The 20,076-nt window shown below is 35.1% G+C and overlaps 4 protein-coding genes across 5 annotated transcripts; 2 read left to right on the top strand and 2 right to left on the bottom strand.

Moving 5' to 3' along the window:
* The first annotated feature begins 423 nt into the window (after window positions 1–423).
* LOC145238483 (xaa-Pro aminopeptidase 3-like) lies at window positions 424–10,304 on the top strand. Of its 2 annotated transcripts, XM_080101679.1 has the most exons (12): window positions 424–680; window positions 939–1,033; window positions 1,097–1,213; window positions 1,633–1,780; window positions 2,039–2,165; window positions 2,626–2,758; window positions 2,947–3,080; window positions 3,484–3,612; window positions 3,899–4,082; window positions 4,490–4,610; window positions 4,714–4,906; window positions 10,180–10,304. In XM_080101679.1, exons 1-11 carry the CDS (start codon window positions 515–517, stop codon window positions 4,875–4,877), a joined length of 1,518 nt encoding a protein of 505 aa, XP_079957805.1. In that variant the 5' UTR covers window positions 424–514; the 3' UTR covers window positions 4,878–4,906; window positions 10,180–10,304. The 2 variants fall into 2 exon arrangements, with proteins under 2 accessions (XP_079957805.1, XP_079957804.1); XM_080101678.1 differs by lacking the exon at window positions 10,180–10,304 and having other exon boundaries at window positions 4,714–5,008.
* On the bottom strand, window positions 4,978–11,642 carry LOC145238484 (solute carrier family 25 member 48-like). Its single transcript, XM_080101680.1, has 8 exons — window positions 11,520–11,642; window positions 9,691–9,740; window positions 9,129–9,172; window positions 7,374–7,525; window positions 6,890–7,025; window positions 6,654–6,714; window positions 5,984–6,335; window positions 4,978–5,704 (listed from the first exon to the last, which is right to left on the bottom strand). Exons 1-8 carry the CDS (start codon window positions 11,597–11,599, stop codon window positions 5,500–5,502), a joined length of 1,080 nt encoding a protein of 359 aa, XP_079957806.1. The 5' UTR covers window positions 11,600–11,642; the 3' UTR covers window positions 4,978–5,499.
* A 568-nt stretch (window positions 11,643–12,210) lies between these two features.
* On the top strand, window positions 12,211–18,056 carry LOC145237343 (sarcalumenin-like). The gene is made up of 7 exons (XM_080100156.1): window positions 12,211–12,497; window positions 13,029–13,259; window positions 13,553–13,657; window positions 14,195–14,395; window positions 15,250–15,424; window positions 15,763–15,958; window positions 16,283–18,056. Exons 1-7 carry the CDS (start codon window positions 12,443–12,445, stop codon window positions 16,712–16,714), a joined length of 1,395 nt encoding a protein of 464 aa, XP_079956282.1. The 5' UTR covers window positions 12,211–12,442; the 3' UTR covers window positions 16,715–18,056.
* Window positions 17,322–20,046, bottom strand: LOC145237344 (putative protein FAM10A4). The gene is made up of 9 exons (XM_080100157.1): window positions 19,892–20,046; window positions 19,658–19,836; window positions 19,282–19,439; window positions 18,853–18,947; window positions 18,627–18,754; window positions 18,471–18,561; window positions 18,223–18,345; window positions 17,855–17,992; window positions 17,322–17,736 (listed from the first exon to the last, which is right to left on the bottom strand). Exons 2-9 carry the CDS (start codon window positions 19,783–19,785, stop codon window positions 17,533–17,535), a joined length of 1,065 nt encoding a protein of 354 aa, XP_079956283.1. The 5' UTR covers window positions 19,786–19,836; window positions 19,892–20,046; the 3' UTR covers window positions 17,322–17,532.
* Between the last annotated feature and the right edge of the window lie 30 nt (window positions 20,047–20,076).

The raw sequence follows: 20,076 nt of genomic DNA, 5'->3' as shown, positions 1-20,076 counted from the left end.
AGCCATCACGTACCTTTGAAAAGACGCTAAGAAATACCAGAAAAATGCAAAAGAAAAAATATTTTTCGTGTACATTTTTTTACTGGCACATGATATATCGAAAGGCCTGTAGTACTGGCCTAACTCACTAGTTTTGATAAGGAAATTCAATCAACTTACACGGCTTCGAACACAAAATTGATGAAGCACTGTCACGCAAATCGTTAGATAGAAAGATGATTTTTGCAAAAGGATCATTTTTGTTTGCAAGAATAGTATTAATTGAATCTTAAACGCATTAAATGAATAATTTCAAAAAATCCCAAGGTTTAAAAAGTTTTTCCCAAGATCCCAAGCTCAGCACAGAAATCCCAAGATCTTGGGAAAAATCCCAAGGAGTGGCAGCCCTGGTGACAGGAGCAATTTTCGGGTAAATCCCTGGTACATTCCCTAATATGAAATTAACAAGGCAGTTGACTGTTGATAAAGTGTTGGTTGTGGAATTTTTTTCTAGTACAACAATCGTTTGTTAAAAATGAGGGGCACGTTAGCCTCACGTATTTGTAGATTAGCCGGAATAAGATTACGTTCTTTATCAACCTCACATGTACATCGGTGTTTATCATCTCAGCCGTCGGCAGTGCTGGAAAGAAGTATAGGCCAACCCACTTCATATACGCATCCTTTTTTAATGAAGCAAGGTAACTTTATCTGAATATAAGTTCTATGTACTAAACTGTCTGTTGTTTTCACGGTTCTGCAAATGATTTTATAACCACTAAAAACGCTGACATTGAAACTCAAACCTCAATTCAGGTCTTTTGATATAGGGCTCTTTTTAAGAGTGCTTAAAGTTTTTTTTAATACTTTATTGGATAGTTATATCTTTGGTATTTTGGCAACTCATATGAAAAAAAAATTGTTGCATCACAAACAAACAGTTTTTTTTAACAAAACAGATGAAGTAACCCCATCTTTATCCAAGCTTGATTATGAATCAAGGAGATCAAGTCTTATGTCTTCAGTAGCAGCTGCAAATGTTGTCAGCGAAAATGTGAGGTTAAATCTACTTTTCACTCTCTTTTGTGTTTTGAAAACTTTAACATTGTTTTTGCAGAACACTGCAAAGGCACATGTGGTGATTTTATTTGGAGAACCGATCACTTACATGACTGAGGACATTCCATATCCTTTTCATCAGAACACCAACTTTAGATATCTAACAGGATTTTTAGTTAGTATTTCAATCTGTGTTAAACACTTTCTCCATGAAAGTTATTATACATGCCTGAAGCCTCATAGCCATGGCTTAACTATATCTTGTATATGGCAGTGATTTTTAACACTAGTGTTTTGTTAAAGATTGTTGGGTGAAGAAAGTTATTGGTTTGACTGGTATTCCTACTAGCATGTTTAACACAGTGTGTATAAATAACTTTTTTTATATAAAAGTAATTATCCACTGGCACGTTTGAATGTTCCATCGTGATTTGCTGATGGTCATTGTGTAATAATAAGAATGTAACATGGACATTTTGTGTTCTGCAAGAGTATATTCTAAGTGTTTTAAAGCTTAAAACAGGTTGAAAAACATTGGTATATCATATGGAATATATAGTTAAAAATTGAAATACTGTACATGTTTTATTGCAGGAACCAGATAGTTGCCTCATCATGGAAACATTTCCAGGTGACACAAGCTGTGAATATAAATCAACTCTGCTTGTTCGAGATAGAGACTCTAGCAAGGAATTATGGCATGGTCCACGAGCAGGAGTAGAAGGTGCATTGCAACATACAGGTACCACATGATATGTTGAGATACAGTAATATTTTTACTTCTGTTTGTTTTCAAATGTGCATTTAGAAAATGTTTCATTTGTTGCACATTTTTCGATTGTAAAAGTAATAATCACTAAATCCACATCACTAAACAGCTTTTAAAACTCTTATTGATCAGGTATGTCAATGTAAATTGCTGCTTCAATGTCAGAGTTTTTACTGTTCTTTTTGTCACCTAAAAACTTTTTGTAGGTAAGTTAAAAAATGCTTTCTGCAGGTGTTGATTACACTAAGTCAATTGAAGATTTTCCAAACCTTTTAAGCAAGTTTTTATCTGAAGATTACACAGTATGGTATGACTTTCAGAAAAAAACTAACATGCAACTGCATTTAAAACACATGACGTAAGTATTACCAGTGCATAGTTATATCAAACTTGCTATTTTCAGCGCCTAATGCAGTGGTTCTCAACTGGTGGTCCATGGACCACTAGTGGTCCACGATGACTTTTTGGGTGGTCCACAAGACATCCACTAAATTCGTTGATGAACTAAAGATGATTGCATTTTACATGTTGAAGAAGTATCGAAATGTTAGCTGTTAATAATTGTATCTCACTTCTTGAAAATCGGTTTTAAAGAATTATGTTATAAGCCCAAATTGTTGTTTCGTATGCATACTTCAACCTTGCTCAAAAATGAAATGGTCCACGATATTATTTTTACTGGGTCAGTGGTCCATGGCCTGAAATGAGTTGAGAACCACTGGCCTAATGCATTCAACCTTTTTAGTTGTTTTTAAAGAAGTGATTGCCTTGAATAGACTAAACTCACAGCTTTACTACATTTACTTTGAAACTTTCAGGCCTTTTCTAAACAAAGCATTTGATAAGAAGATAAACATTTGCCCTATTTCTGACTTTATTCATCGACAAAGACACATTAAAACAGAAAATGAAGTTTATCTGATGGGGAAAGCAGGACTAATAACTGCTGAGGTACTGTTGTTTTGTGGGCCATATGGTTTAACATATAAAAGTGAGCATTTCTTCATTCATTATTTGAAAATGTAACTGTGTTCAATACCCAACATTTTAAAAATGTTTTTGGCAATGTACATTTTCCAAAGAGTTTTTTTGCAAACTAGGTATGAATTTGTAAAATATCGTTTTTTTGTTTTGTTAAGGCATTTAAGAGGGTTATTCCTATTTCCTTTGCAAATATTAATGAGAGTTCAATCCATGCCATGCTTGATTGTGAATGCCGACTTGGAGGTGCACAGATGCTTGCATATCCACCTGTGGTGGCAGGTGGAAACAGGTAATGCTCAAAAACTTCTATACTGATTTGAATGTTTTAATATCAAGACATACATCAGTCTTTACAATTCATGCAATAGATCTTACTATCAGTAGTGATTCATTAAGGATTTTATTCAACATGACAGATTATTTTTCATGAAAATTATGAATTAACAAGTCTTTAGTGTGCATTTATAATATATTTGGTCGCTAGTTGTTTTATATGCTTGCTAACATAGGATAGTATTGTAGTTATAGTTTTCTTTTTTCTTTTATTTAGTGTGCTTGGTATATTGCTTTGTCAGGGCTAAGTGGATTGCCTTATTATTATCAATCAGAACAGGTTTGCAAAATAGCTAAATTGATTTGTTTTTCTACTACCTTTGCTTGATTTTGACCTGTCTTCCGTTGTAACTTTTCAGGGCCAACACACTTCATTACATTGTCAATGATCAACGCATTAAGGATGGTGAACTAGTGTTGGTTGATGCTGGGGCAGAGTACCATGGTTATGTTGCTGATATTACTAGAACTTGGCCAATAAATGGAAGGTAATAACATTGAGCTACATTTTTTTAGCTGCTGTGTTTCAGGTCTTTTAATTTCTCAGATTTCAGCAACTGAAAACATTTGAAAAACATGACATAATATAATGTTTTGTTTTTTTACATGTTTATGCTTCAAATACTATTTAATTGCTTTGAATTTTTCCCCTTCAGAATAAACATAATATCTTACCACAAAAAGAAACTTTTGTTTTGTTTTTATAAGATTTATATTTACATTCACAAATGCATATTTTTTGTTAGATTAATTTCAAACACTGCCTATTTGCAGGTTCAGTAAAGCCCAAAGATTAGTATATGATGCGGTGCTTAGAGTCCAGGAGGCTTGTGTATTGCTATGCAGGGTTGGAGCAACTTTGCAACAAATTTATGTGGTAATGATAAGCATGTTGGCTCAGGAACTGGTCGAAAATGATGTTCTAATTGATAAAGTGGAGAAAGAAGATTTGCCCATGGTAAGATGTTACTGTTGTTTTGTATTTTCTAAGCATTGTTGGTATTAATATGCACCTTAGGGAAAGAACAAGCTGAACATTTAAAAAAAAAAGATATTTCAAAAAGATAAAATCACCAACAATTATGTCACAGAAGGATGACCTCACAGAACTCGAAACGTAATAATGTAATAACCCCCCTAAATGAACCATTTTAGTGATAATTACCCCCAGGTTAAAGACCACTGCATTAGAGCCATTTTTGTTTGGAAGTTAAACATAATAAATACAATTACAAGCTTTTTCTAGCTGGAATCGATATGTTATCAAATGTTGTGCATAAAAATTGATATTTTCCGAACTTAAAATCTTACCTTTTAGAATATGTCCATTCTACTGTAATGATTGCTTACAAAACCTTTTTTAAGGTTGGACGCAAATTCTGTCCCCATCACGTTGGCCATTGGTTGGGAATGGACGTTCACGACACAGATGGAATTGCCAAATCAACCACTCTTGCACCAGGCATGGTTGTCACCATAGAACCAGGTAAACCACGTTTATGCCACCAGCAGCAGGTTAAAACTATCACTTTGAAAAACGTATTATACCTTACCAGGTGTTAACGACTAAATTTTTTCTTTTCTTTTAGGAATTTACATACGTAGCGATGACGTCACAGTTCGCGAGGAATTTCGCGGCATTGCAATCCGAATCGAAGATGACGTATTGGTGACGTCATCAGGACCCGTTGTGCTCACCGACGCTTGTCCGAAGAACGGTGACGATATTGAGAACCTCATTACGTCGAGATGACGAGTCATGACGCAATGGAAGTTTGTGACGTAAGCAATATCGTTGATGTGTTTAGAAACAACACTGGGGTTGGCGCGAGAGACTTTGAATAATGAAACAATTAAAAATAAACGAAATTTATTGGCAAAACACGCGATGTTTTGGGAAAAGATTTAATTGCACTGGAGATTAGGAGAATGCATGGGAGTTTAGGTTGGTCAAAATCTGGCAAATGTAAAAATATACCACAAAAAGCTTGTCGCAATTAGTAAAAGCAGTACATGAAATTTTTGTTCGCTGTTGTTGGAATATCCAAAGCGATAAATGCGAATAGTTTAGAAGAAATAAACCCACTAAAAACGCAGGTTGGCAATTTAACAACAATCAAATAGGCTTTCAATAAAGCAGGCGATTTGAACCAGAAAAGGTCAATCAACAAATGTAAGGCCTTCGCTTGCAATACAAGGCAAATACAAGTAAAATTCAACGAAAATTTTTGATGAACCAACGAAGGTGATCACAATAAAACAACATCCAAAAAGATGCTAAAACTTTTTTTTCCGAAATAACGAACAACTTGCAAATCGATTCCACCATTAACAATACTAAAACGTACTTCAAGTGGTTGCGGCTTTTCACGTTATTAGTCCCGACCTCGCAGCTTTTTAATCCCTCTCATTGACATTTCGTAGCCAAAAAAGAGAGCTGCACTTTGGGGGAAGCCCCTCAGGGAGTTTACCGCCATTCCGCGGAAGAAAATTGAAGCGCCGTATTTCTGGTAGCTGGCGGTAGTGCAGTGTAGCACCCCGCGATATTTGGGGTTACTAGAATACCCGTCTGCTTGTAATCTATGGCAAAAAAATTCGTTTAGTCTGTTTTTGTGATTTAGTAAAGTAAAATTAAGGATAAATAGTGATATATATCTACAAAAAGTTTGTTTAAAGGTTTGTACAATTTACAAAGTTCTCAAAACAAGGGAAATATAACTTAGGAGGCAAAATTAATTGTGAAATATTTAGCCGAAAGGTACTGGCCAAATGGTAAACTAACGAAACATATACAATTCACACAAACGATAGTTTAAAAACAGTTCAATTTTAACAAAAGTAGCCATCTATTCTACCAACCTGCTTTTCAATGTGTCCACTGGATGCATCGCTCCCCACGAGAGGACGCCTGCGAGTCCGCCAGCAAGCAGTAAAGCAGGAGCTGACGTCACTTCGTCGTCATGCGTCATTGTTGCGCAAAGGATCGCATAAGGTACGAAGTATATGACATACCCCGGTATATCCCTGATTAGCATTGCTGTCGCCCCACGGTAAAGTCCCCGCACACCATGCTCTCGATAGGTGGCGCTAACACACCCGATAGGTCCGCTGTAGTGTGTTTTTGCCATCGGCCACGTGACTGTATCGTTTGTGACGCTGACGTTTCTCAGTGAAGTCATAAAGTGTCGTTTTGGTGTTAAGTGGTTTGTACCTGTTAAATGCGGTAAAAAATGATAACTTTATCCTGTTTGTACTAAACTTGGGATGGGAAACCTGCGGTGTTTTGGCCAACAAAGGCGACCGTTAATGACAGAGAGAGAGATGTGTTTTATATAACATCGTATTTTTGAGTCCTGTGTATGGAGAACATGCAAAAGGGTTTTTCTCAAGGACGCATATTGTAGTAGTTAGTGAAAAGATGAGGTACCTTATCTTTGCACTAACTACTACTATGCATCCTTGTGAAAACCAATGAATTATAAACAACAGCAAATCGAGTGACATAAACTAAATAGTACATTTGACTTGCCTTTGTCGGAGTAAACTCTTGCACTCGGTAAACTGGGTGTTGTTTGGGTCTGAAGTCGTATCTAAAACGGTACGCAAACTTAACACACGTAATTTATTTTCCTGACAAAGACCAAATGTGCACGTTCTTAGACAATTTTGTTATCAATAAACGTAAGAAAAGTGAAAAGGTGTAATATGACGGTTTTGACTTCGTCTTCAAAGATAACTTAATTTTTTTTCGATTCTTTTTCACACCTTTATTAAGTCCACTGGAGCACCGATTGACACAGACATCCCACCCGTTACCATGGCAGCCATGCACATATCGCTATAGCGAGGCACGTGATTTGCGTCACCGTATCTCCATTTGCAGAGCAAACGCGTCATGTTGCTAAGAAAGGAAAAATAACGGTTTTTGGTTTTACTGTGAAAAGTATGCAAAACTGTATTTTTAATTCATTCGCATTACCATTTAAAATTTGAAGCATAAAACTTCGAACGGTATTTTGAAAAACGTGAAGATGTATAGTTAGGATTGATCAGGATTGTTTAAGTTAAAAATATTTACGTTTTTTCCAACATTTAAGTGATAAACCATCTTGAAACTCGGCTGGAAGTGGCTTTAAAGTTGGCAATGGCATTGCTCTTTAGAATTGGGGTTAAAAAGCAAGATAGGATCCTTGTTGGAATATAAACCCATGGCAGTAATTTTTACGATAAAGGCCAACATTCAGCTAACCTGTAAACTCCGAACACTAAAGCATTGTAAGCGGCAACTGAAGCAAGTGGAAAGGACATTCCCTTGTAAAATCCAGTAAATCCTTCGTGTTTTAGGGTTTTGGTCACACAGTCCCATGTTCCTTTATACGATGTACATGTTTGCAGCCGGACCTGAAAACAAAACAATGAACTTTTATGTCGAAACTTGTAAAACATGGATTTAAAAAAGTATCCATGGCCTAAGAGCGTAGGAACACTTTCAAGGTGTATAAAAAAGCTAAAAGATACTAAAACAGGGTTCCCGCGGGCATGGAAAACCTGGAAAAGTTATGGAACTTAAGTTTGTATTTTTAAGGCCTGAAAAAGTTTTGAAAAAAAAACAACTTTTGCAAAAGTCCTTGAAAAAGTATGAAATTTGGCGCCTGTTTTACCCTGAAAATGCCAGATAGAGATAGGAATTTCAAATTACGTAACGTATGTATGCAAGTATGGTAATATGGCTGCATCTACCAAAGCCTCTTTACTAGTTTTACTATGGGAATTGCTCGATTTTTTTCGAATAAGGTTATGGAAGTTTGGATTTTTTTTCTTGAAAAGTTTTGGAAAAGTCATGAAATTTATAAACGAAAATTGTTCGGGAACCCTGTAAAAAACAAAACTCTTGGAGTTTCTACGTGGTACGAGTGCCTCAAGACTGTGGACAGCGATTGTGAAAACATTATCTGCAATAAAAGTGATTCACTCTATTCAAGCTACTACTGTTTCGTAGTTTTGTCAAGGTGTAAGACTGTAAGGGAACATTTTGAACCACAGGGATAGATCCAAAATCTCAATGGGTCCCATTTTTAATTTTCGTTCTAAGAAACAGTTTCCCAATTCAATACCGTGCCGTGTAACAAAAAAAGTTTGGTAGTGTGTCGCAAGCTGTGAAGGCAATAGAGAAACTAAACAACAAAAGCGTTACCATCTTCACCCAATACGAAATTTATATCAGATTAGTAAGCACTATTGCCTCGTCAATTATTCTTACCGAAAATTACACATAAATCAGTGATTGTATGATGCCTTTTATTTCCGGGAACGATTCTGTAACAAACACTGAATGTCGAATACAAATCATAAAATTAATATTTTTTGGGTTTGAATTAGTTGTTCAAATACACGGCCGTTGTGCTTTTTGAATCATTAACTGACATAGCCAGAACAATGAGCTGTAAAACACTGCAAAGCCACAACGACTCAAAAACAGAGGAGAGCTTTGGTCCCCGACACTAAAAGGTTAACCTCGGTTACCAACGGTAAACAAACTTTACTACGGGGTTAAGTTAATCATTGGCGACCGACATGCTTGTAAAGGTATTTATCTTTAACGTGACATTTGGATAGCTTCTCATTGGCGCGAAGCTGAAAGGGGCGTGGTAAGGGTTAAATCTTTGATTTGCTAAGCGTGTTGAGGACTAGCAAAAGGGTTTGTACCAAAATGGGCCAGTGTATATAATACAATCAACATTTCCCTATAATCGTAAATGCAAACACGATACATAATTTAATGCACAAAAACACCTTGCAAGCGTTATAAAGTTTGCTGCAACTTTTACTTTAAATTTATTAATAGTGAGATTCTAAGCGGGGGATGTATTTGCTTTGAAAGTAGGTCCAATATTTGTTATGTGTGATTTGTGTTTCAAAATATAAGACAAGACTTTTTACTTCAAAATCTGCCAAACAAAGTTTATTTAACCATATGTGGTAAAAATAATGATTTTGTTCTAACCTTAACGGTATCCAATGGGTGACTAGCGATAACTCCAGCTGCCCCTGTAAAACAAATTTCTTGTTGGTGTTACTTTGAAAACGACAAATATTGTAAATATCATTAGTTCAAAACTATAGCAACATAAAATGTCTTCTAAATTTTAACGTTTGAAGTGTATTATGATCTTAATTTTCAGTACTCTTTCACTCCACTAGCCTATACAATTTGTTATAAGGTAGATTCCAAAATACTCATTTGCGATTTTTTGAAAAACTGATTTTAGTTTTCCGTTCTTTGTCAGGCATGTAAAAGGTGACTTAATGAATCAAGGCCAACCTTTACGCAAACAGTCAAGAAAATGCTATAAATTAGGAAAAAATAAGCAGCGGTCTTATAGTGGAGTTAGTTGTCGCATTTCGTTGTTGTTGGCCTTGTGAATAATTGGTGCACAAAATATTGACACACTTATGAGCCGGTGTACATACAAGTGCTACAGGTCGATTATTAAGTACTGTACATATTTGACAAACCCCTCGCAGCGTAAGTAACTTTTGCTGAAACCGTTTTTAAATTGCCTTACCTCCAATCCAACCGGCAAGAAAATCATCAAAATTTGAATGCATTTTATCGCTGAAACACAAAAACGATTTGTGAATGTTATGACAAGTGATAAATCAAGGCATTTTCTTTGTATATATTTCTGCTTTAATATTAATAAATATCGCTTTTTTATGTGAACCTTCAGGCGGAAATAAAAAAAGGGTTAATTCCGCCATCTAGTGAATTGCTGCTATGATGTCCGGAAAAAAGAAGGCTATTTTGACATATTTAGCTCATTTGAAAAACGTCCCTGACTGAATACTGGCCTGATCCTTGCCTTCGCTATTTGAAAGAAGTACAAACTTGAAGGAGTTTTATTTTTCTCTTTTATTTTTTCGTGCATGGTAAATAGCCTTGTGATCGGTATTCGTGCGTGCGTTAGACGTAAGTGGCATGTTTGCTTTACTTCAAGTAATAGTTTGTTTAATCCCGAAACACAGGAGGTGTGTATGACCTATCTGTTTAACAGGTCAACAAAGCGAAACTCGTGGAAAACAATGCATCAATGGATTCGACGAAAACATTGAGGTTTTACCTACTTTTGCTATAAACCAGCGTAGAAACCTACGCCCAAGCATTTTCTGATAAATATTAATTTCGTTGAGAAATTTTAATTTCGTTTACTAAATTTAATACGTAAACATTACTAGAAAAAGAAGTTGAACGAAAACGTCAAAAAATAAAAACCGAACCCATGAAAGGCTTTATGTTAAAAAAGTAGCAAGTTATACTTGATAGTATCTCGTCGAAATCAAGGGTATGTTTGATATCTTTGCTGTTTTTCTAATTATTTAGTTGAAATATTTAAGACAATGCGTTGAAACTTTTCACCAAAATCCAAAGATACACCACCAGTCAGCCTTTCAACTTCGATTTTTTCTGAAAAACTGCCATACAAAACATTTCCCGCTATGTATCTTTTGAATTAGCAGTGCTTTGACACATGGAAACCCCTTCTCCTCCTACTGCAACGTCACCACGATACGTCATGGAAAAATATTTGCGTCGCGTAAATTTCCGCTCGCTAATCACAAAACCTTCCCTTTTAAACCGTGTATAGTAGGTTACATAGCACTTTACCACATACAGCTCGTATTTATTTACAAAATACTGCTTAAAATATAAATTTACCATGAAACAACATTAAAATATACAAATTGCTCTTTTTACACTATTTTGCTAGCATTATTTTTACACCTTTTTTGAACACACTGTAAATTCTAATATACCTCGTTCTCAACTCTATTAGGCAACGAGACATTGGCAAAAGATGAAAATAAAGTGATAAGTTTGTTTAACAGCACTGCAGCGTCAAAACGTACAGAGCAGTTGCGTAGCTGCGTTACCCACTTGTATACCGGGGAAAAGTATGTCAAGAGGCGCTCCATTGATTTAAAAGTAAATTATGTCATGTAGTTATGTCGAGGTTTTGACTTTGAGTACACATGTATTTACTTTACCTTGCCTTTCTTGATTTAATACGTTAGGTACAGCAGATGGAAACGTAAGTTGACCCAGGATCTTGACGCAGAGCACATTTGAAATAGTTTGAGGTAATAGAAATACGTTTTTCTTGTTTATCATTTTACCGCTTTAGCCTACCGATCCATTTAGCCGTGGCTTCCCACAAAACGAACGTTGATAAACAGCTTTTGAACAATGACAACAACGAAATTCGCCACAGGTTCAGAACAGCTATAACGTGGGAAAGGCGTTATTTTAGTACATTAGCGTAAGATTAACAAGGCGTTTTTGTATTACTTGCCTCATTAAATGCGTTCATATAAATTAGCTGTAAACGTAACTTACGCCTTCTTTTCTTCGTCTTTTTCATTTTTCTCTTTTCTTTCTGACGGTTTTTGTAGAATAACAATGTCTGCAGCAGACATGACTCTTTAGAATATACAAACAACAACAAGACAGACATTAAAAGATAGGCCTATACATCAATATAATACTAAACAATATGGCAAAATATTAAATGTTAGACAACAATCCCAATTTCGTTTATGATGTCACAGTTGCTTTAATTTCAAATGTATACGCATAGTAACATCGTAATACCGTTAGCACCACTTCTACCAATAAGGTTAAAATTGCAAACGATTTCTTATAGCGATGGTCAAAACTAGCTGTATTCCATTATTGACAGTGCCATGGTAGACCTTTAGGCCTGGGTACCCTGTAATAATCCCGTTGCTAACACAAATGTACTGGGTGTAAGGAATCCTTTGGATGCAGGTATTTAGTGTACACACAAGCGACACAGATTTTGTGTGCTTTACTTGTTTGCCATCGATAATAAAGGTTGATAAAGTGCGGGAAAAATTGCTTTCTTTTGTGTACGCTTATTCAGATACGTGATCGTTGTTAAAACTGTTGCAACCAACTGCGACGATTGCATTAAAAATGAAATCATATTTTTCCAAAGTTTTTTTTAACATGGAGGTACCAATTTCACATTTTATCAATTTTCTTGAAAGTGAAAGCAGGTGGCCAATAAGACTACAATGCTGTGTTTAAAAAGCAAAACCAAGAAGTATTTGGTAAATTGATACGACGCCGGAATCTCTACTCTTGCTTCTTGGCCTTTTTTTCTTCTAGGAACGTTAATTGTTTGTACTTCAAGAAAAAAATGTCAGCTTTAAAATTACAACCGCTACAAAGAACGTCATTGCACGGGAAACCACCTCAAATCCGCTGTAGCGACTTATCGCAGGCGTGAAGAAACTATGAACAACCTTTTAATATTTTTGCTCTTGGCACTGATAATTTCGCCAAACTACGGTAAGTTTGGTTAATAATATTCAAAGTACAGCTATATTCGCTCCACAATGTCACATTTCATAACTAGCGGTGGTCTGTGGTAATTTGCTGTTGAAAATAAAATTAAAAGTTTTTGTCATTTAGTAGTTGAGTTTATTTCGCTCGTGAAAGAAAACATAGGGAGGCAATAGAACTTAAACGATCACCAAGCCGGAAATAGCTGCTTAATGTCAGGTTATGGTTATGAAACGTTATGGAGCGCAAATCAGTGAAGGGCACATGCAATTAGTGAATAATGGCTGAACGCGCGTCAGCCATAGCTGTACAGTGCACACTGCACACACTATACTGTATTATCGGCGTTATGTGACTTGGGCTAATTATGATATTTAATGAAATTTGATCATTTGTTTTGTTAAATTTGTGGTGCATCAGATGTCACGTGCAAAGCTACCCAGCTTGTCTTCATTTATAGACAGCACTAAATCCAGGGTAGCGGCTGATTTAAGTTTTCTTTACCCAATAGCGACTTATCTGACATTTTGCATTAAGGAGGTCGCAATCAAAATGAATTTGAAGAACCTGACCAATCACAGCACTCCCATGATTCCTTGCATTTAAGACAGAGAGATCATATTCATAGAACCTTGCGATATGACAGGCCAAATCCAGCTACACATAACCAGATACTGGAACAGCTAGTTGATGTTTACCAGAGAACAATTCAACCTTTAGAAGATGCCTATCACTATAATGATCTTCCAGAACGGAATGATTTGTCAGGTTTGTCATTAGCTTAGTGCAATTATGTTGCATCATTCTACAAATGTTACATTAATGGTGGGGTGAAGTATTTGGACAGAAAGTGTAATTGGTAACTTTTTCTATCGGTTGTTTAGCAGTTCAAACTTGCAAACAAATATAAGTATTTACCTTTTTTATTTTTTGATTTACTTTTGAATGAGCAAATATAAAACAAATTATCACAAATTTTGGGTATTTTTTTGAAAGACCATGACAAAGTGAATTTTAAGTTGCAGGTAAATTATGTGTTTTATTGAGTCTTTGTTGTACAGTTGGTCAAATTAAAGCAAATCCATTGGTGTTATTTCTTGGCCCCTGGAGTACAGGAAAGACAACAATGCTTAACTACATTCTGGACACAGACATCTTAAGAACAGGTAAAAATCACTTCTGAAAACAAAAATATTTAGGGTTACCACATTATAAAACTACTACATTTTATGAAGCTATTTTAATATCCCAATAACCTTTGGCTTATAAGAGTAAATTAAATATATATGTTAACAAAATTCTATTTTCTTGCTGAATAATACCTTGGAGGTCAGGATTTGAAACGAAAAGCAGTTGCATAAATTGTTCAATACTTATAAACTGGTTTGACAACGATTACTCAAGTTTAAAGGAGTATTAAGTGTTTATCAATGCTAAGTAATAAAATAATACTCAGTTTGATGTGTAAAAATGCATTAAAGTTTAGGTCACAATTACCAAAAAATTTGCCAAAGACATTTTAAGAAAAGGCTAAATATACACGGTTATTACTTTCTTGTATGTGTGCAGTTTTTGCAAAAGCGTCAGCACAGAGTGGATTCCTGCTACACAAAGCACAACAAAGAAAATCATCTCTACTCTTATATACTTGGCCTTGTTATAAAAACAACAATATATATTCATATTATTTTACCAAACTATAGGTGCTGAGCCAACAACCTCTGAATTTACGATTGTGAGTTATGATGAAAAGAAAAAGAGTACTGAAGGTGTGGTATTGGTCTCTGACAAATCTAAAGGCTTGGATGCTCTGGAAAAATATGGCCAGAACTTTCTTGAAAGATTTACAGGTGTTGGTCTCCCTCATCCACTGCTAAGAAGGGTTACCTTTCTGGATACTCCAGGTGCAACACATTTTTTTCTATGTTTGGTGAGATTATAATATCTTTAACAAATTTTAGGAAAATCACAGTTCTATGTGCTCAAAACAGGCACAAAAAAGGATTAATATGACCCTGTAGATGAGATCCAAAAATTAATATTTAAACATTTATGTTATTAATTGCTCATACTGTTTTAGAGTGTCCTTTTTTTAAACCCAAGTTGTTCTGTAATGGTGCACCATGCTAAACAACGCTACACCTGACTAATTAAATTTCCTTGTTGTAACATTGGTACAAGAATGCTACTATACCAGTGTTTTTCAATCTTTTTCAGCCACGAAATGTAACTTGTGACCCCCTTTTAAAAATTTCCGTATTTATTTGATAATCAATAGAACAAACTCTCACTTTAGGAAAACAGAATAGGTCTAATTAGCTTGCTGATCTGTTCTGTTTCTTACATAAAATATCTTCCTGACACTCTTCACCTACTATAAGTGTTTTGATGTTTTGATGTTAGTTTGCCCACAAGGTATTTGTGGCACTTTGAATTGTTCTATCTTCTATATAGTAATGTAATAAACAATTTGATTTTTATTTTATGATCATAATGGAATAAAAAATAAGTTTAAATCAAGTGGTTTCACTTTTTTATTTCTTTTAAATGTTTTTAATTTGTTATTACTGATAAACATTAAATTAATTAAATGCTTATCAAAAGGCCTTGTGATCCCAGTAAAATGGCAAATGACCCCCATCGCGACCCATATGTTGAAAGCCACTGTAGTATACAATCTTATTACTAAAATGAACAGTTTTGTGCTATGTTTTGTATACATCATGGTACTGGCATTATTAACTGTGTAATGTTTTAGGCATTATAGAGAACAGAAAACAGCAAGAACGAGGTTATCCATTCAACAAAGTAGTCAAATGGTTCATAGATCGAGCTCAACTCATTCTGATTGTGTTTGACCCAACAAAGCTTGATGTTGGTCTTGAGTTGGAGACTTTGTTCAAGCAGCTAAAAGGCAAAGAGTCACAGATAAGGTATGTTAAATTTGTCTTGCTAGTTTTGAAATGCAAAAATCCACAGAACAAATCACATTGAGACTTTAAACTCTTTAAATATATATTTCATGTTCATTAGACCACCCAAAACATGAAAAAAACATTTTTTTCTGACATTGTATGTATATTTACAGTGATGAATGGGCAGTAACCAAGCAAAAGGGCCCTGCTTTGTTATTGAAATGAATTGCTTTTGTACAATTATCTGTGTCTTTACCAACATAGCAGACATTATGAAAAAATATAGTACTTAAAGACATGGCAATCGGCAAAGACATATCTTTTCCCAAACAGTTGATAAATGTTTCTAATTGCAGACTTATACTGAACAAAGCAGATAGCATTGCTACACAGGAGCTGATGAGAGTGTATGGGGCTCTATTCTGGAGTTTGGCACCACTTATAAATGTGACTGAACCACCAAGAGTTTACACTGGCTCATTCTGGCCATATGAATACAAGTTTAACAGTAACAGTGCATTGTTCAAGCAAGAAGAGGCTTCTCTATTGCAGGTTTGTCTTCAATAAGAAATGTTATTTTGTGAACCCCAGTTAGTATTTATAAAAATTGTGTGATAATGTTTCTGACACTGCAATGAAATTGATGTCAGTAATCAAAATAGGCCAATTTTTAGGAGAAAAACTGAGATATTTGGAACAACTCACAGTTCCAATATATATTAAAAATGGTAATTGAAGTCCAGTTTGCAACCAAATCCTCTGGTAACAACTTGACCTGGCCCATCTTAACCGCTGATTATAATATTACACTCTTAACCTGAATGTTTGCCCAGATATTTCCTTGTTACAGCTTTCAATGTCATTAAATTTTCACAGGACTTAAACGATGTCATAGAAAACCGACTTGAGAATAAAATTGCTTTGGTCCGTCAACATGCCACCCGAGTGCGTATTCATGCACTGCTTGTGGATGAGTACCTTGGCAAGCTCAATAAGCAATGGACATTTTTGGACAATCAGGAAAATGTGATTGACAAACTGCTTCAATCCCCTTCTGAATTCAACATATTCAAAGGAGTTCAAACTAAAAATAATATCAGTCCCTTTGACTTGCCTTCACCTTCTGTATACAGGGACTTCTTTTCTAATAATCATATGACTGATTTTAAACCCTTGAGTCAGCATTGTGGCTACTTCAGCTCTTGTTTGATGGACCAACTTGATGAAGCCATATCTACAAAACTGCCAGCCCTTCTTGCACAGGCCAACAAGCAAAAGCACTTCTCTGAGTCTAGAGATGAACTATAGCTTTTAACTTCACTTAAGAGTTTTAAGTCTATGCATTTATCTTAGCCTAATACTTTGTATGTTCCAATCCGTAATAGGATGTTCAAAGTACTGAATGTTGCTTATCCTAGTTTTTTTTAATAAATATAAATTTCAGTTCACAAATTTAGTGTGTAACAATGTAGGACCAAGTTTTAAACACTAAAAAGTACTAGGCCAAAATGTTATTTGCAGTGATCTGAATTTTATGCCTAGTTTATATATATTTTCTTTGAACGTCCCTAGGATAGGCGGAGCAATGCCAATTAATTGCACACTTAGACACTTCGATGTTTATCAAAAAAGAAATTACATGTGCTGTGCTTGTAAAGAAATGTTTTGCTTGTGATTCGTAAGCCAAAATGGTTGCTGCTTGTCTTGTTAGTGGATGCTTTTCGGAAATTGTTGCCTATTGTTTCAAATGTTTATGTTTACTAATTATTCACTGTGCTTGGTGATGTTGCAAAATTTAAATGTGACTGTATTTTTTACAGTTGTAAACTACAGAAAATTCTTACTTTTTAATGATTTAATTGTTAAAAATTTTGTGCACACTTGGTAAATTATTTTTGGGTTTAGTTTCCAAGGATTAGTTTTGGACAGTTTTATTGAAAACAAAACAGATGCCTGCAAATTATTAACATACACTACATTTACAAGATGTAAAAACAAACACAAAAACTGTTGTTGAAACCATGATGGGTATGTAATCACAGACTTTTCATTGGTCCACAAGCCACATGGCCTAATCAACATTGTTTTGGGAGGTTTGTTGACCTCTGTTATTGACTAGCCAGGTGCTAATCTAGATCAATGTCAGTTGGCACTTCAAATAATTTTGGTTCCCCATTTTGATCTGGTTCTTCTTCTTTGCTTTTGCTTGGTTTTTCATCAGCATTTTCCTTTGGAGGTTCAGGAGCCCCTTTGCCAAAGTTGAAGCCAGACATGTCCGGCATGTCTTGAAAGTTGAAGGGCATTCCTTTTTTCATATTTTCCTGGAATTCCTAGCATTAAAACATAATGGATTTAAAATTTAATAAAAAAAACAAAAATGTTAAAGCATAGGTCTTAATACATAAAACCACATTAAATTTTGTTTCAAAAAATATTGTTTGTGGTTACTTTGTCTCGTTTCTCTTGTTCCTTGCGTGCTTTTTCCTGTGCCTTTTGTGCTTTCTTCACTCGCTTTATTCGTTCGGCAACTTCCCTTTCCTTCTTTTTGCGCTCTCTCACCATTTTATGCTCCCGAATTTTGGTTGCCTGTTAAAGTCAAAAAATATTCTTGGATGCACTTTTCAAAATATATTTTGGATGCACACACCAATCACTTAGCCATTTGGGTGTAACTAGATAAATGTATAAACCACATCAAAGGGGTCGGAATATCTAATGCCTTACATACAACGTTTTTACAACAAAAATAAATTGAACTTAAAACAAAGTAATGGTAAGAGGCTAAAACTACATTAACAATGGATTTAAAAACAAACCTTGGGTTTAATTTCCTTTAGAAGCTCATATATTTCCTCATCAAAATCAATTTTCTGTGCAACTTCAAAGTCATGACTTGCTTCATCCCAGTTTCCAAGCAACTTGTTGGCTTTTCCCAAAACCTGCAAAAATTAGGCATTCTTATATGTGTCAGCTGTTAACAACATTTGTAATAAAGCCAGTTGTATCATGAATAGTTTTCAATGGTGCAATGGACAATTATGTCACTTTCTACATCTAAAGTCACCTTGTATGCAGCAGCTGAATCAGGGTTAATGTTCAAAGCCTTTGTTGCATCTCTGGTAGCAGCATTAGGCTTCGACATTCTCAAGTATGCCCTAAAATGGAAAAAAATACAATTATGCATCAAAACATTTATGGAAATCAATGCCATCTCACTTACGTAGCTCTTTTGACAAACAACACAGTTTTTTTGTTGTCCAGTAAAATGCCAGCGGTAAAATGTTTTATAGCACCCTCATTGTCACCGTTCTGCATTGCCTCCATACCCAGCCTTCGCATGTCCATTGCCTATCAAAAGCAATAGATGTATGAAATGCAGCATACCAGCCCAAGAACTGCAACTCAGGTACAGTGTTAAGTTAAGCAACTATACTACTGGTGGTTACCTTGTCCTGTTCATCTTCTGTGCTTTGCTTTGCATCATCTCCCATTTCCTGTGGAGCATCAGTATCTCCACTGATTACACCTTCCATATCAATATCTGAAATATATGGGTGATAGCACTGTAACTTTTTACCTTTTTTTTTTCAATTTAAAACCTTTGTACAGTCAGAAACAAAATTCTAAAAAACACTTTTGCATAGTTAAAAAAAACTATTGCTCAGTTACAAATAAAATTCTAGTTAAAAGTAATTTCAATTTCCATAATTTTTCATGGAATTAACTGAAACAAGCGACTAACGTAACTAATTTCTTGATAGCAGGCAGTTTGGGATAAATATTCCAGAAACAAAATTCATAAGAAATCGACTGCATTTTATCAGTTGCCTTTACAACCACAATTTGGGCAAAAACTCTAAGAGTGTTAAACCCACCCAAATCACTTGAGTCATCATCACCATCTTCATCCATAGATTCACTCTCCTCATCTGAACTCTCTGGTTTTGTCCACGCTGGTTTAGAACTTTCGCCATCACCCTGATTGTTTTTCTTTTCGCTTGTTGAAGGTGGATCCGGTATAGCTGCCTTTAAACTGAGAAAAGAAAGTGGGTCATGCTTTTGTGCAGTTTTTGTGGTTTGAAAATAGTAATCCTGAAGAGTTTTCATTTATCATGGACATACCTGATCTTAAATTATTTTTATATATCTTTATGTTTATTTTTAATGATTTTTTTCACTTGTTTCTGTGTGCAGACAAAACTACTTTTAACGTCAAGGAAATATATCCGCTGTCTTTTCAGATCTACTTACTCGTTGACAAGCCAATCCTTCAAAAATTTAAATTCCTCCATATGAATAACTGCTGGTTGCATTTTGCAAAGAATTACAAACTGCTTTAGCATTTCCAGCTTATCCTCTGTAATTCCAAGATTTTCCATCTTGATGATCAAGCAGGAAACCTTACCAAGGGATATTACTTTTGGTCACAACTAAAAAATATATGCATATAAATCACCACATATATATGAATAATTTTATTCTTACTTTGTGGGCACTGAAATCAGTATGCACGGTAAGACTTTATTTGGCTGCTCTGTATTTCTTGCACTTACTGAAAGTACATTAAAAAAAAGATTATAACCCAATAAACCAAAGAAACATGTGCACACTGTGTACGACCATTTAGCACGTAAACAAAATCACATGCAGCAATCAAAGTTTGACTGTGG

This window comes from Phallusia mammillata, chromosome 7, assembly GCF_965637545.1.
Source record: "Phallusia mammillata chromosome 7, kaPhaMamm4.hap1.1, whole genome shotgun sequence".
Classification (NCBI taxonomy): Eukaryota; Metazoa; Chordata; class Ascidiacea; order Phlebobranchia; family Ascidiidae; genus Phallusia; species Phallusia mammillata.
This window is presented reverse-complemented; position numbering and strand designations above follow the sequence as displayed.

Excerpts from the sequence above, each read along its gene's own strand:
- LOC145238483 (XM_080101679.1), top strand. The coding sequence starts at position 515 with ATGAGGGGCACGTTAGCCTCACGTATTTGTAGATTAGCCGGAATAAGA. Across the intron at positions 681-938 it reads TCCTTTTTTAATGAAGCAAG|ATGAAGTAACCCCATCTTTA; the intron begins GTAACTTTATCT and ends TTAACAAAACAG. Across the intron at positions 3,613-3,898 it reads ACTTGGCCAATAAATGGAAG|GTTCAGTAAAGCCCAAAGAT; the intron begins GTAATAACATTG and ends GCCTATTTGCAG.
- LOC145238484 (XM_080101680.1), bottom strand. The coding sequence starts at position 11,599 with ATGTCTGCTGCAGACATTGTTATTCTACAAAAACCGTCAGAAAGAAAA. Across the intron at positions 9,741-11,519 it reads AAAGACGAAGAAAAGAAGGC|CGATAAAATGCATTCAAATT; the intron begins GTAAGTTACGTT and ends TTTGTGTTTCAG. Across the intron at positions 6,336-6,653 it reads AAGAGTTTACTCCGACAAAG|GTACAAACCACTTAACACCA; the intron begins GCAAGTCAAATG and ends CGCATTTAACAG.
- LOC145237344 (XM_080100157.1), bottom strand. The coding sequence starts at position 19,785 with ATGGAAAATCTTGGAATTACAGAGGATAAGCTGGAAATGCTAAAGCAG. Across the intron at positions 19,440-19,657 it reads AAGGATTGGCTTGTCAACGA|TTTAAAGGCAGCTATACCGG; the intron begins GTAAGTAGATCT and ends TTCTTTTCTCAG. Across the intron at positions 18,948-19,281 it reads TGATGACTCAAGTGATTTGG|ATATTGATATGGAAGGTGTA; the intron begins GTGGGTTTAACA and ends CATATATTTCAG.
- LOC145237343 (XM_080100156.1), top strand. The coding sequence starts at position 12,443 with ATGAACAACCTTTTAATATTTTTGCTCTTGGCACTGATAATTTCGCCA. Across the intron at positions 14,396-15,249 it reads TACCTTTCTGGATACTCCAG|GCATTATAGAGAACAGAAAA; the intron begins GTGCAACACATT and ends GTAATGTTTTAG. Across the intron at positions 15,425-15,762 it reads GGCAAAGAGTCACAGATAAG|ACTTATACTGAACAAAGCAG; the intron begins GTATGTTAAATT and ends TTCTAATTGCAG.